This window comes from Hippoglossus hippoglossus, chromosome 22 (genome assembly GCF_009819705.1).
Source record: "Hippoglossus hippoglossus isolate fHipHip1 chromosome 22, fHipHip1.pri, whole genome shotgun sequence".
NCBI lineage: Eukaryota > Metazoa > Chordata > Actinopteri > Pleuronectiformes > Pleuronectidae > Hippoglossus > Hippoglossus hippoglossus.
Genome location: NC_047172.1, coordinates 11,105,775 through 11,122,552, shown reverse-complemented (window position 1 = coordinate 11,122,552; position 16,778 = coordinate 11,105,775). Strand labels below are relative to the sequence as shown.

Below are 16,778 nucleotides of genomic sequence, written 5' to 3'. Positions count from 1 at the left end.
CCCTGATTAATCACGATTAATCGCATTTGTATACGCAAAATCCAATAATGAATTCAAAAGTAGTGTATAGCGCACTTTTATTTTAAATGTTCTGCCATATGAACGAAAGTGCCATAACATTTGTTGTGCAAACACTTTTAACATCAGCATTTTAATACAGTAGCAGTTAAATAAAATATTCAGTGTAAATCTCAACTTAAACAATGTTATCAAAGCAAATACAAAATTAAAGCTCATTGCCACTGCCAGGGCATTAATGTTATCCTGTTTGTTATGAAAAAGAAAAAAACTGGCCACAATCATATCATTAAAACAGGCAATTTCTGAGGTAACAGCAGAAACATTTTACTTTCTTCAGGGAGCAGCATAACCAGTCTAGTACCAAATGTCCCTGTTAGAGTGAGACACCAGAAAACACTTTCAGTGCAGTTTGTCAATTCCTAGAACTTGACACTGTTATTTTAAATGTACTGCCATATGAACTAAAGTGCCATAACATTTGTTGTGCAAACAAACACTTAACATCAGCATTTTTATATAGTAGCAGTTAAATAAAATAAATACTTTGTGTAAATCTCAACTTAAACAATGTTATCAAAACAAACACAAAACTAAAGCTTATTGCCACTGCATTACTGTTAGAGTGTGGTGAAGCACCAAAAAGTTCACTGCTGGCATTTACTGTGCAGAGGACTAGTCTGTAAAGTCCATGTTTATACTGGATTTCCTTTGGTCAAAAAAGAACCAGAAAACACTTTCAGTGCAGTTTGTAGATTCCTAAAACTTGATGTTTTTTACTCCTCTGCACTAAGCCAGTTGCTAAGGCACACCAGATTATTTACATTTTCAGATGATAAAGAAGCTCTCTTCTTCTGGACAATATGACCAGCAAGAGAAAACAACCTTTCGCAGGGGACGGAGGTTGCCGGTGTGGCCAAGTACTTCTGTGCATAGGGGGCCAGCCTGCTGTGTGAGCCTGCATGTTTGGACCACCACTCTAATGGACAGGAATCTGAACTGATGGTGGGCTCTGCTCTGTATCGACGCACACTGTTCTCAATTGAGTCTTCTTCCTGTTCAGAATCAGACTCAGATGAAACAGCCAATAGGGTTAACTTTTTCTTTGGTGGCTCTGAGTTTTTTTCTTCCCTAGGTTTCTCTGCAATAACCCTCTGTTCCTTGACTAAGTTGGTGACTGAGGCCCACACCTCACTCCTCTCAGCTCTGGGTATACACTTGAGGTCCTTGAATCTAGGGTCCAATGCAGTAGCAATCTTCAGATATGCAATGTTGGCAATTCCCTTGCGTGTCTCCATGTCATTTCTGAATGTAGACTTGAACTTGGTCACGTAGGCAGGGTCATCATCTGAGCTCTCCATCACCCGGGACAGATGGCAAAAAGCAGGCAGAGCCACAGAGCATGAGACATACTTTTCTCCTCCCAAAAGTTCAGTCAAATACCTGCAACAGAAAATCAACTCCACTTCAGTCAAAAATAAATTGCATTCACTTACAGTATACACAAAAAATATCCTCTACATATTCATGCTGCATTTACACATTTACACTATTTCTCTCTTACATGCACTCAGACAGGATAGTGAGAAATATGATGTAAAACATACCTGCCAGGCTCCAGTAGCGTTTCCAACCTCTGCAGTTTGTCCATTTCAGCTGTAGTTGGCATGACAATCTTGGTGTTTGTGGTGAGGACGTCCCTCAGTGGCTGTTCATTTCTACGGATGCTTTTTATCATGTCCAGAGTAGAATTCCATCTGGTTTGAACGTCTTGCATAAGCGACTCCTTCTTCTGTCCATGTTCAACTTGTTGTTGCTCTAATTCTGCTGCACTTGCTGGACTGTGTTTAAAGTGCCCCACAACCTTTCTGCACTTGGCCAGGACATTGTCAAACGCACTGTTATGCAGAGATACTGTGACAGAACGCTGGAGACTGTGCGCGAAGCAGGGGACATGATCAAAAGGCAGTTGTCTCGCAGCAGCGATCATATTTCGTGCACTATCTGTGCTAAGTGTGGTGACTTTATTTGACACATTCCACTGCTGTGCAACGTCAGTAAAGTGTCCCGCGCACGTTTCAGCATAATGTCTCTCCTCTGTTTTCATCACAGTCAGAGCATGTGAATGCAGTGCCCACTTTTCATCAATATAATGCACTGTAACTCCGAGGTAATTGTGGTTACCGAGTGATGTCCAGTAGTCCCCAGTGAGAGCAACAGCGGGTGCACGTTGTAAAGTTGTCGCCTTTGCAGTCCTCTCCTTTTCATACAACTCATGTATTCTTCGCGTGATGGTGCGTCTTGAGGGCATCTCATACCTGCCGTCATTTGTTGCGATTCTCAAAATGTTTCTCAGACCGACGTCTTCCACAACACTAATCGGCCTGCAGTCTGTAGCTATCCACTTCGCTATGGCATTTGTTAGCTTCTCTTGCCTTTGTTTATCTATACTCCTCCCTGCATCTAACGTAGTCTGCCGAAGCCTCGCTCCACTGTCTGTTTCGTTGAATGATTTGCTGGTATCAACTGTGTGTTTTGCATTTAGGTGATATTTTAGACTGGAAGTACTCCGGTGATAAGAAAATTCAACTTGGCAGTGGTTACAAATAACTTTGGTTCTGTCAACTCCGCCGTCTGGAAGAACTTTAAAATGAAAATGGCCATGTAAAAGCTCCGTACCCTTCTCCATGTTTGTTTATTCGCCAATTCTTTTCTTTTCCGGTTCCGCAGCAGTCAGCAACAGACTTTCACAAAATAAAAGCCTGTGAGCAACAGACTTTTACAATAATACAATAAATAATAAAACCTGCGCTAATGCGCGATAAAATAATTGTTGGCGTTAAATAATTGATGAGTTAACGCGATTATAACGAGTTAACTTGCCCAGCCCTACTTTTAATACAAAGTATCACCAGACGTTTTATTTTTGTCATCAACTCATAACGTGTTTGTTAAAAGAGGAGTATTAAATGAATTGTATGACTCATGTTGTCTGTTCAGGTTCTCTGGTTTTCTTCAGGCCACAACTGGTCTGACTCAGTTTTGTGTTCACGCAGGTCCGACCCTCATCGGCCTGTCTCAGATGCAAAAGGTCAAAGGTCATGGCCGCCAGGGTCAGGAGTTCATTGTTAAGTTACGATTGATTAATGATGTGTCACCCAACAACACCTGTTCCCACAATGAAATCAGCATATTATCCTGTTTGCCGTTGATCATTTCCATTTCAGAATCACCGAAGGAGCGAGCGTGTGTGTGTGTTTGTGTGTGTGTGGCGTCAGAGAAGGTGTTTCAACTATCTCTTTGATTTATGAGCTCTGGGATTTTGGGACAAACTATTAAATATGATATTATTAAAGCTGACAGGGTCTGTCAGATCATTAGAAAATGGAATACAAGTGAAGTCTTGATGGACGCTGAGAACGCATTAGCAACGATTCGTTGTTCATCTCATCTTTGAGGTGTGATTGCTTAAAACAGCCATCTGGTTCCGGGTTAGCGAGATAACATCAGCATCATAATGTGACATTTTCATAATAACAGAGGCAAAAACCATTTTATCTGCAAAAACTTCTGAAACTTCTCAGACATATTTTATTTGTGTCTATGAGACTGTCATGCGACCAGTGCCAACACCAAAAGTGTTTGTATTTCTATCAAAACATCATTCTATTGATTCCCGGAGAGATTTTTTGTTTTTGTAGCAGCAAATATACAAACCTCGATGCAGCATGACAGGTGTTGACTCCCACGAGGAGCATACCGATCTTTCAATCTGAGGAAATAGCCACAGCGGTGTTGAGAGGAGACAAACACAGGGGAGCTGGAGACGGAGTGGCAGGAGCATGAATGTCTGAGTTGAACGAAACATTGAAAGCATCTCTGTTTTGTCGTGCTTGTCTCTCCTTTGTGTCTGCGGTTTGCGCGACCTTGAGGCTGAAAGCGAACAAGACAGAGAAGAAAAAAAGCAAGACAGCCTCCTTAAAATGCAAAACCGTAGGAAATTGTCTGAAAAACAAGAAAGAAAAAGAAAAACTCTGCAATCTTCAGTCCACAGCACAAACAACATGATTTCTTCTGTTCTACATAATGTAATAGAGGTGCAGGCTTTAGATGAGCGAGGCAGACGTTACCTCAGCTGTGGACTGAAAAGAAGCCAAACTCGGTGCACAACAAAGAACAAAGACACACAACAAACATAATTCAGTTCGACCAAAAGAGGTGATCTCGGTCAGGATCAAACTGAACCATGGTCCAGTTCATTTTCAATGTTGACACGCTTAGACTTTTGGACCAATTGCAGGAAGTTCAGACAGCATTGAAAAGTAGAGGAAGAAAAAGAAATGGCCCACAGGATTGTTTGCAGTCTCCTGTGATATAATGTTTGAACGACCAGGACGGCCATTTGGCGGATTTGAACTATCGTTGAGAACAACGCCTGAAGTTTGTGATGCTGGTGGTGGTGATGCCGTCATGATATTACAATGGCAACGAAATAAACATAATAAACAGTTCATTTATTTTCTCCATTCAAATGAGAGGACGACTACCTGCTGAATGGTCAACATCAGACACACGCCCCTCTACAAACCAGTAAATAAGAGGATGACAGGATTTACAAAAGTCTCTATAATGTGAAACCAAAACTAAGCGGATTAAATGCAAGACTTGGTTTGAACACTCAGGTGTGAAAACATAATAACAAGGAACAATCTGCATTAATTTCCCGCAATTATGTGGAAGATAATCGAGCCAAAGCCCGACATCATGACCACATGATTCTCTGTCTTTAACCAAGACAGGAATCTGTGATTTTTCACCGAACAATTCATTTTGTAACCAAGCTGTTAGGCTGCCGTAATGTTTTTGTCAGGATAAACAGTGATTACCCAAAAGCAGGAAACATTTTTCACAATAGGCTCCATATCTGACACCTCTGCTAACTCCCATTTTAATCAGGTTGTGAGATGCGTCCTGTGGTGATTTACTGCGTCTGTCTCCACATCCTCTATGACGACTGTCTGATTGTTCGAAGCTCAGTCAATTATATTAATCACCTCATGTGCATGTAAATAGATCTGCATTAATTAACAGCATCATGAACCATGTAAAACAATTATAATACTGACAAATTATCCATAATTATACCGCAGGGATTAAAATCTTTATTCAGGTAATCACTGCTTTTCTGTGGTTGGAGCCTTTATACAGAGCATATAGGGACATTCAATTAAGGTAGGATACTTATAGCATGCTTGTGAAGTGAAAACAGGGATGTGGAGTGTATACTATTATGGTCTGTCTGATAAATGATAGTGATTCATGTTGTTTGAATAAACAACAGCCGGTGGAATAATAATTAGATCTACAGTTGAAACATCATATCAGTCAGACACATCAGGCCGTGTGTAATCTCCGTCAAACGTGACATCAAAACAAATTGCAAAGAAAAAAAAAACGATGAGAGGGCTTAGCTTCTTGTGATGGAAGCTTCTGCAAAATCGAATTAGACAGAAGCAATTTCAGGAGTACACATTTTCACACTTTACCGACGTGTGTGTGTGTGTGTGTGTGTGTGTGTGTGTGTGTGTGTGTGTGTGTGTGTGTGTGTGTGTGTGTGTGCGTGTGTGTTTTGATGCGAGTAGAGAATGAAAGTGAATCCCATCTCAAATATCAATCCTGTGCTTGCCAGGGTGTCAAAATCATCAGTTCCAGATGAAACACATCTGTTGGAATAATTTGACATTTTGGAAAATATGACATTCCGATATAATATTTGCTTTCTGATGAAGACATGGATATACTCTGTATTGTTAAATAGAAACAAAAAACATCCTGTGAACAGTGAGCAAATTTCAGGACAATGTCCGGACTTCAGCATATGTCTGAATGCAGCTTAATTAACACTTTTACATTTTGTTTGTGTGTTACATATCTGTCTAATTGCAGTCTTCATGCTAAGCTAAGCTAACAAGCTGCTTTCAACAGTGTCATACCTTAAAGAGAGTAACCTACAGGCTACTACCATCTTTTTATCCAGTTTTTATCAATAAACCGGGTTCACGTAACCGTTCCTTTAAAGAGTTAAAAATATTAAGGTTATGATTAAGATTAATTTATTATATATAGGATACACCCAGTGGACGTGTTGAAATCATTAACACCCTACAAGTGTCAGAGGAGTGTTAATTTAACCCCGCAACAGAGCAGCCATCACAGACACAACAACTGCCAACTCTGCCAGTTTGTTGTAGACTAAATCTAGTTTTTGTACTTTCGTTTTGGAAGCTAAAGTTTTATTTATGCACAACAGGTCGCGAGAGTCTGAAGGGAATATTAAGTATGTTCATTATTCAGGGGCAGCTATGAATCTGAGAGAGCCGTGACAATCACATTAGCCGATAAACACAGAGGACGACGAAGACGCCCACGAGTTCCCATGGGAGGGCCTCCAATTAACACTCAAGCTTTCTCCTGACATGTCGGCTGGTTCGAGATGGAGCGACACATAGAGAGAGAGAGAAGGAGCGAGAGAGGGAGAGAGGGAGGGAGAGAGAGAAGGAGAGAGAGAGGGAGAGTTCAGGCATCACACAGAGGGACATGCATTATTTATTAGCTGTGAAATGTATTTACGCTGTATGAATTTAGGCACAAAATGCACACACCCATGACACTGAATCTAATTATTTTTTCAAAGGTAAACACATGGTCTGGTCAACCCTTAAAAAAAATTGCCAGTAAATTTTGTCACATACGTTCACGCTCCCCTGAAGATGATTTGTACGATCTTTATTGATGACTTTTGATGAAATGATAGCTTCTCTTTATTACCTTTGCCAGGTAGGTAATGTTTTCATTGCCGTTTGTTTGTAATCAAAAACCTTTGTGGAGGTATGGTGAGGTATATGACCCAACCAAGAATCCATTCAATTTCAGAGTGGGTGAATCCAAGAATTTTTCCTTTCACTTTCTACAACATGGCAGGATAGGCTGTTTGCCTTTGCTGAGGTATGTTCTCTCATCATCAGATCAAAATCTGAATGTGCCCAATACTAATACCTGCAAAACTAATGCTATTTCCATCCACTTCAATTAATTTACCTGCTGATTAGCAAAAGTTAGCATGCTAACAAGTCAAAATTAGATAAAAAGATGGTGAACAAGTTTAGCCAACCTGCTAAATACAGTACCAACATATTAGCATTGTGAGCATGTTAGCTTAAAGAAGTCTTCACTCCCTGACACTGTCCAGAAATTAAGCCAAAATATCTTGGATATGTATGCTGCCATATGGTGTCAGCTGTCAATCATGACATTTAGATAAGAACCACCAAAAACGATGGAAACCATCTTTCGGGAAAAATGTATATACTTTTACTTTTTGGTTTGGTCCATGTCCCATCCACTAACATAGAGGAGATTATGACCTATACTGCAGCCAGCCACCAGGAGGCGATCAAGATGCTTGGCTTCACTTTTGGAGGGCCGGCTTGTCATTGATCTTTATACAATCGATGCTAAATATCAACATGTTGTCATTTTGAGCACGTTAGCTCAAAGTAATACGTTTTTAGTCTTTCTCTCCATCTAAACAAACACAGGCATTCACTATGATACTATTTATAACACTCTAAACTTAATTATGAGACAAATTAAGTGTGTGAGGCTCTTCTTTATCTTTATCTTTTCTAATCCAGGTGCAGCTTCTCACACATTGTCAGGTCTAACTGTGGGCAGCTCTATTCTGACACGGCACTTTCTCCTCCTGCTCCCCTGAAATGTTGAGCAGACCGTGAAACACTGATCCTCGCTTGATCTCTGTTCTCCCTGCAGACAGTTGGCCGGCCGGTCGCTCGGCATCATCGCAGTCTATGTATTATTTAAACGGTGACTGCTTCTTAATTATCAAAGCTGGAGGGTTGGGGTTACAGACAAGAGAGGGAGGTGTTCTCTTCCCTCCTCTGGAGCAGAAAACTGGAATTAATCCTGCCTCTCAGGATGAGGACTGTGAAGACTGCAAATCAAGGTCGCAGAGTACCAAGTGTAAATGCAACACACGTGGGTCGTATAAAAAGCAGGATAAGTTGTTCTCTGCACAATGGGCAACTGTCCTTGGGCTGTACAATGGGTTTCTCACTTTAAACCTTCACTGACCGATTCAAAAGAAATGTATTCTGCAAGAAGTTTCATGCACGTGATGGATAAAGCTTTTCTCTTCTCACACCAGAGCTCCTGTTGTTATCGGAAACAGATTAATCCGTTGTGATCGGGAAAAGAGCATCCAGCACAACAACTCAGGAAGGCAACATTTTCAAATCGGCACTTTGCACACGCCCCGCTGATTGTGGCTCGTCTGTGGTTTCGAGGGACGACTCGTACTCCCACTGTTCAGCACACTGCCCACAAAGGCTGATGTTATAGGGGCAGACAGCAGCCTTTTCAGTGCTGTCAAACAAAGAAAGGGCACCGCAGCAGCAGGGCTTCCTCTGAAGCGCTGAGTGCAGCTGTGTGGACTTCTTGGGAGGACAGAAGAGAAAACGCAGCTCAGCCTGAAGACGGTGGAATTGTGTTCTGTTCAAACACAAATCTAGCATTTTTTTTTTACACATTTTTTTCGCTAGGAAGTCATCGCTTTTCCCATATCTTCCATTTTATTTTGTGCTCTGTACTTTTTACACAGCAGTTATTATCGAATGTTTTGACACTTAATGTGTTAACATTGATTTAATCTGTGCAAACACTATACTGATAAAAAATCTTCTATATTACCTTCAGAAAATTACAATGTTTCAAGGTCAAGCTCTTCAGAAGGTTCAGAATCATACAGATGGAGACTGCAGGTGGATTTTTCAATCCGCTGCCTGGCTGTTCAAGGTGATTCTGAGGTACTTTGTCTCGGAAAAAAAGTAGTAAGTTAAATTACGTAAAATTCATTTGATTTATTAAAGTCAATACATTTTGTAAATTCGATTAAATAAACTTATTTGGTAGATAGAATAAAAAAAACTAAAAGCTCTTAGAAGAATATCACTGTCTTTCCAATTTAACATCCTCTTATGTATCATCTACATGTAAGACACCTCTTTTTCTTGTACTCTTTTTTCAGTTTTGCGTCTCTGGTGTGTTTGACACGTCATCAACACACCCACTCACTCACACATGGGTTCACTCATACATTTTACGAACATTTGACTTGGCTGCAACTGTCCTGAGCAACTGATTTGGACATTTGGGTTCAGTGCATGTCTACTTATCTAAAGTAACTGTTTTAAAACATAACATCACCTGCACAAAACCTGACAGTGTTGAAAATAGTATTTTTGTTGACTTGCTCCGAAGATTAGAATGAAGCTACGTTCAATCACAAACCATCGTGCATCACAAAAACATGAAGAAATGTTGCACAGAGTAATCCCAGCCCCACACCACCACCCGAAGGTGCACGATGACTTGATAAATCGAGGTGTTAATGTATTCCAGCTTGGAGAACGCAGCGGCACAGTGTGTGCACTGATGTGACATTAATGACAGAAACAGGACTGTCATGTTGCACACTCACACACACAAAGACACACACACACATACATGAATACACACATTCGCGAGGCCCTTGGGGGATATTTTCCAACTACCAAGCAGCTTGCTGTGGAATATCGAACGATTTCCTGGGGACTCCTATAAGGGTGCGTTTTGTTTGATAGTAATACTGACAGGACAGAGCAAGCGCGAATGACACATTGTCACTTTCCTTTAGTCAACTCGAATCTCATGTTTGAAATCAGGCTCATCAACAACTTGTCAGGATGAACAATGAACTGGTAGAATCAAGGCTAATATGGAAGTCCAGTTGAGACAATACTTCTGTAAATGAAGAGCAAGGCATAAAAAACATTTAAAGGCTGGTGGTCGAAAGCAAAAAGTTGTGCTTGTGTATATCTTTATGTACAGTCTTTTTCTATAACAGTTTCAGGCAGCAAATCAATCAATCAGTTTCAGGACCCCAATGACATTTTGTCAGATGTTCCCCTCGAGTAGAATACCGGCTTCTAAAAATAAAGAACCAAAGATGAATGGTTGCAAAGCTTTGTTTTATTTGTGGGTTAGAAACTATACCACAGGGCCTCAGATCCCTTCACCTACAGCAAGGAGGTTATGTTTTTGTCTGTGTTTGTTGTTTGTTATTTGGTAGGATTATGCAAAACCCACTGACCTGACAGATTAACATGGAACTTGCTGGAAAGATGTGGGTCAGGAAAGAATGTTTGGTGCAGATCTGGATCAGGGGTCAGAGGCAGGATTTTGTCTTTTTAACATCCTTTAACATCACGAGATTTTCAACATGTTGGTTGATTTCTCAGAGAATGATTCGTGGATCTTGATGATCTTGTTGTGCAATTTGGTGAAGATCCAAATAAAAATATGGATCTAGTGAATTTAAATGTGGGTTCATAAGAGGACTGTTGGGACTTAGTGGAGTGTTGGCTCTGCTAAGAGCCATTATAGTTGTTCCATCTGTGTCAGGTTTCAATTCATGGTGGGGATTTACATTAAAATTAAATCTGAATTGTCTCAGATTTAAACTCTGGGCAGAGAGAGGATCAGTTTTTTTTGTTCAGGTATTAGAGCTTATTTTCAACAAAGACAGACCTCAATAAGTAAAAATCACCCTCACTCTCAATACTAGGTTGAACATGTTGCAGTACAAATGGATCATGTGCTTCATTTAACATTACCCACATGTCATTGCGTCTTGGTCCTCTCTCCTGATGATATGAAATGATCCAGAACTAAGGTAAAGTTGTTGAGACTTTGTGTCCTATAGGTGAAATAGTTTGATTCAATTTAATTCAATTCAACTGTATCGTCCTTCAGTGGAAAAGAACTGAAGTAGGAGCCATTACTGAAGGACAGTGGAGCTGTTATGAAAGCTGAAATATGTTGCTGAAGGCCACATACATAGATTTCACACAAAGAAGCCTTCATATATTGATTGGAACAAACTCTTGACTTTTATGTATGAGACTGTGATGAGAAAGTTAACTGCAGTGTATGTTCATATGTTTTTACATGTTAATACATGTTTTTATTTTTCCATGTGTTTGTTTTTGCATCGGAATTGTTTTGTTCTATCAATCTTTTCAGAGTCACAATTTCAAGATTTTAGGTCTAAATCTTGAGATATAATGTTTCCTTAAACCTAAACAAATTGTTTTTGTGTCTCAACCTTGAACGTGACGTTGTTAGATCATATAACAGATTTTTAATTGTAACAGTTTTTGAAGGAACAGGTAGATGATGTCATCAAATCAACTGTCTGCAAACACAGCAGATTTTTATTGTCCTCTTGTTGTTTACGTGATTAGCACAGAATCATGATCACAGTGAATATATTATTAATCTGGCAGGTTCCACAGACTTTGGCTGTCAGATCAGAACATGTTTCCCATGTGTCATGCTGGAGGGTGTATGGACAAACTGTGTTGTTTCATTTGGAGGACCTGATCGATCAAAGGGCACAAATTAAGAGCCACTGAAAAATCGGGCATGTTGCTGATTTAAATCTCACAATTAGAACTTTTATTGATCATGCATAATGTTGTGTTACTGGCAGACGTGGGCTTCCATACTTTCAGGCTGGCGTAGAGACACAAACGCATGAATCTGTGGACCACACTCTTGCAGCGGCCACACACACACAAGCATTATTTGTTGGTTGTTTCATCTCCCATTTCAGTCATGCTGTCATCAGGGGCTCATCCATTCTATGTAACTGTCAAGCCAGCCTTCCTTTGGGTGTCCCACATGCATATATCATATCTCGTGCATCACTCTGTGGGATCCCTACTGGCTCAATCTAAAATATCCATGCCGCATGAAATATTTACCTCCTTTTAACGTATATCTCATGTGCTCAGTGTGTCATGGGAGCAGACAGGGCTTTTATTTGTGGCATCACTCAGCGTGCAATGGGTTTTACATTTGGTTTCCTCTCTCCTCTGAAGCTGGAATGGTTTTATCAGGAACCCATCATCTTCAGACTCCATCCGTGTGATGTGCTGTATGAAATAATTTTCTTGGAATAAACGATAAAGGTCCTCAACCACATTAACACATCTTTTTTTTTTTTTTTTTTTTTAAGCACAGGCCGATACGCGAGGCCAAAAACATGTGTAATCATGTGAACTAATGCACATGCTCGCGAGGGCAAATCTCCTGGTAAAACAATGGGGGCGACACATGGGTGCCTCCTTTCCATGTCACTTAATTGATGCACAGTGGATAGTGTCAGTGCGTCGGCGTCACCGGTGAGGCGTGAAGTAAGCTGACAGACAGGACATGTCAGGAGGCAGTGTTGGTGTCAGCTTTCTGAGCGCTGTTCAACATGTCTCCTCCTGTGACAGCCAACCCCAATTAACCCCCAACCCAAATACAGGCAGAAAACACACACACATACACCTGCTCGCTGTCTCGAACACACACACACACACACACACACACACACACACACACACACACACACACACACACACAGGGGGTGCGTGGCAGCTGTGGCGCTTTGTCTTTATTCATTCAGAACTAATTGACCTTGTTTTCATGGACAGATCCCAGTTCATCCTGAGTGAGGGAAAGAGTTGTTACCTTGCTGCATGTGTAAAACAATCTGAGTGGCTGTAGGCAATAAAAACAATCCCTATAGATGGTAATGATTTTCTTTCATAAGATATTTTCTATTCATTCTTTTAAATTGGTCAAGGTAAAAGATGTAAAGCTGCATAACACTGATTTATTTCCTCTGCAAAAGGAATCAAATCAGAACCATGAGTGAAAGGAGCCTTTTACCAGAGTATGTCTCTCTGGGTCCCTCTACTGTGGCATTGTAGTTATTCTCATTCATCACAGCATGTCACAGATTTATATAGGAAGCCCATGATTTAACATATATCATGTATGCACATCACTCATATGCAAAAATTAGAGTTGGTTTATGTGAAGATTATATTTCTGGAATTTAAAAAAAAATATTGAATGGCATTTATTTTTTTTATTTTTTATGATGTGGTGTATGTGTTTTGTATGTGTGTGAGCATGTTTAAACCCTCCCACATTTAAATGTCAATTTAATGTTTAGGTTTAGTTCGATAGAAGCCATGTAGTTAAATTATTTCGCAGTTGGAGGCAGCTCAGTGTAATGTGAATATAATCGTGGCCAGCAGATGGCGATCGTCTACTGCTTCAGAGAGACTCAGCCTGGTGTTAAAAAGGGAGAGAGAGAGAGAGAGAGAGAGAGAGAGAGAGAGACTCATTTGTCTGATTTACAAGAGCGCAAGCTAACATATATCTGAAACTATGTTTGTTCTTATAACCAAGTGCACAATAGCAGTTTTGAATGCATTTTACATCATTTACACTAGGGCATTACAGCATTTTGTGAAGTTGTGCGATAAAGCATAACTCCAATGAATGATTTAAGATCTTCTCTTATCAGATAACTGTTCTGGGAACTGCTGCAGAGGAGAACACTGGAGGAAAGATCGACCTGATGGAGACGGGGGCCTTAGCTGACCTCGACCTCGTCTTCATGGCTCGTCCGACCCAGCAGGACGTTTCCTTCCTGCCCGGTGTGGCCCTCGATGTGCACGTACCCTTTCACTGCTCATAGGGAATCAAAACTTCCTTCTGTGTCTTTACTTCCTCTTAATTAACTACATATTGCAGACAACCCTTCAACCTATGCTGATGTTGCGTGAGGTGTCGGTGAGGTACCACAGGAACCCCTCTCATGCTGCTGCAAACCCCTGGGAGGGAGTGAATGCCCTGGATGCTGCTGTCCTGGCCCTACAACAACCTCTCCGTGCTCAGGCAGCAGATGAAACCAGAGTGGAGGGTTTCACGGTGAGGAGCAGACAAAGCATCAGTAATTCACATTTTTTTCTTTACCCTGGCTATATCTCAGTACCCAAGGGTCAGGCCATAGAATTGGCATCACTGTGGCCAATTCTTAGGGCTGAATGATGGGTGTGCTCCTCCTGGGAGTCATGCTGCTGCATGTAGGTTTGAATTTAGCTGCCACGGAAACGAAACCCCCTCTGGGAATCAATAAAATGTCAGTTTGATAAAAATAGAAGATCTGTTGGTGTTAACAGAAACCACAAGGTTTCTGTGTGAGACGATTTTTTTACCTACCTTTTCCAAATGTTTAATCCCCAATGGAAATCAGAACGTAATAACCAACGTAATATGTGATTGTTCTAACGTATGGATTCATTCATTGTTGCCGCTCTCTTGCTCCTAGTCTGCATTTTCTTGTCTACAGGCATCATCACACACGGAGGAGAGAAGCACAACATTATCCCCGCCTACACCGAGTTAGAGTTTTATCTGCGCACTCCGCTGGTGAAGGATCTTTGTGACCTCAAGGCCAAAGCGGAGGCTTGCTTCGGGGCAGCTGCCGTGGCAACTGGTTGCCAAGTAAGCTTACCTAAAAATACAGTCTTCCTCCGGGCTCGACTCACATTGTGTCCCTCCTCTGTAGATTAACAGTGAAGCAAAGACACGGGAACAAACAAACACAGTGTATTGATATAGTGGAGAAATACAATGTCGGAGCTGATTCTTCTGTTATATAACTTTACCCTTTTTAACACATTGCTGTAATTATGCTCCGAGTGCTGTGCCACTGTTACATAATTCATTTTTATCTTCAGGCTGTTTTTCTCCCACGACTGCATTTACAGGTTTGCCCCACATTAAAAAACGTGCATGGCTTCATATGCTGTCAATGTACAATAGGGATATTTGACTGAGTTGTGATCTTAAATATTTTCATTCTACATTCAATGGATTAGGATAAACTTGTGTTTCCTTAAGGTGGAGAAAATGTACCCGTCGCATTCTTACTCCAACATTCTGCCTAATGCCACACTGTCAAGCCTGCATGAAAAAAACGGGGAAGCTGTAGGGATTCAGTTTGCAGAGCAGCCACAAAACTTCTCTGGTGAGTAAAAATGTATAAATTATAGCAAAGGAAATCATCATTCGTTTCTTTCCCCTGTATAGAAAGTGACTCATCTATAGAGCCTCCGGAGGATCACTGTGAGAATCTTTTTGAGAACTTCTTTTATTTTACCTCTCAATGCACATTGTGTGATTTCACAATACTTTTGTGTTACCTTCCACTACTTCTGTTCTTTTATTCCTTCTGAACCACATGTGGTAGAGTGTTGCATCTGAAGTCCCTGTAAGCTGCACTGGGTATGTGTTACCCTGTCCCCTCACACACATGGTTATTACTTGTTTTCCCAGATTACAGACATGTGCAGTTTCGAAAATCAGCCCAGCCAACGTTACCGACCCCAAAAAATTGGGTCAAAGTTTTTGTCCGATCCCGGCTCGGCCTTTCATGTCCCGATGGTTCCCGATGGGCTCGGATCAAGTATCCACACACCAATATGTGGCCCACTTCTGCTCATCTTCTCCCACTGAAAACCCAATGGATCAGCTTATTGAATTTTCTTTGAACTGGGCATGATATCATGCTACTGCAAAACAAGCACGGTAAATTGACACAATCTGATCTGCAGGATGCTGTCGAGCAACTGCAAGGATACAGATGTCTGCACCTATAGCGAAATGACATTGTTGCATAACGGCAACAGGAAACCATTGCCAGGTAACACACAACTATTGCAGGGCAACACAAACATAATCCTCAAAAAGATTCCTGCTGTGACCCTTGGGGCTGCAAACACAGCAGATTTTTATTGTCCTCTTGTTGTTTACGTGATTAGCACAGAATCATGATCACAGTGAATATATTATTAATCTGGCAGGTTCCACAGACTTTGGCAACGTCTCATTCATACTTCCTGGCATCCACCCTTTTTTTCTCCATCGGCACACATGCATTTAACCACACAGAGGAATACACCGAGGCAGCAGGTACGGTAGCCCGAGTCTTATCGGGAACAGATGTTGTTTCTTGTAAGAAAAGTTGAAATGCATCTCGATCAGACATCTTCACAGCCGTCATGTCTTTCCAGGTCAGTTAGTTTTCCTGTTTACTTTCTGTTTACTCCGTGCTTTATTTTCCTCCTGCTGTTTTTCCTGTGCTAGGAGCTGAGACGGCCCAGTTGTAGACCCTGAGGACAGCCAAAGCCCCGGCTATGACAGCTGTGGATGTAGTGTGCTGCCCCGATCTGCTCAGGAAAGTGAGAGAGGACTTCGGCCTGGCCAAACTGAAACAGGAGAAATGATGTGGTTTCGGCGGCTCCATTAAATACACCAACTGTGATAATAATTATATGTAAAATAAAATGGAGTTCAAGGGAGATGGAGGCTGCCTATATTTAGTAACATCGACCACCTTCATGGAGGGAGAGAGTGGAATAATTACGTTTTACAGATTAACATTGTAATAAATAGTCATGATTTAAAAAGATAAGGTGAAGCTATGATTAATGGGAAAAAAATATAAATCCACCATCCTTGCTGCCATTTTAGGTCATTTTGTAAAGGCACAAATTTATACATAGGTGGATTGTCAACCACTGCATGTATTAAAGGTATAGTTCACCCAAACATTTTAATTCACTCATTATCTACTCACTTTGCCGATGGAGGGGTGAGTGAAGTTTTTAAGTCCACAAAACACTTTTGGAGTTTCAGGGGTAAACAGTGTTGCAGCCAAATCCAATACGATTGAAGTAGCTGGTGAGCACTTCTTCAAATGTAAAAAAACGAGTATGGCTAGAATATTGGGGGCC

General features: G+C 41.0%; 2 protein-coding genes across 2 annotated transcripts; one reads left to right on the top strand and one right to left on the bottom strand.

Annotated features, from left to right (window-relative positions):
• Positions 1-794: 794 nt before the first annotated feature.
• LOC117756517 lies at positions 795-1,756 on the bottom strand. Its single transcript, XM_034577064.1, has 2 exons — positions 1,626-1,756; positions 795-1,461 (listed from the first exon to the last, which is right to left on the bottom strand). Exons 1-2 carry the CDS (start codon positions 1,754-1,756, stop codon positions 795-797), a joined length of 798 nt encoding a protein of 265 aa, XP_034432955.1.
• Positions 1,757-3,119: 1,363 nt separating this feature from the next.
• Positions 3,120-16,268, top strand: LOC117756516 (peptidase M20 domain-containing protein 2-like). Its single transcript, XM_034577063.1, is given in 9 exon segments — positions 3,120-3,131; positions 13,502-13,654; positions 13,765-13,851; positions 13,853-13,904; positions 14,327-14,484; positions 14,884-15,010; positions 15,846-15,904; positions 15,906-15,954; positions 16,129-16,268. Coding segments are annotated over 9 exon segments (837 nt in total).
• The last annotated feature ends 510 nt before the right edge of the window (positions 16,269-16,778 follow it).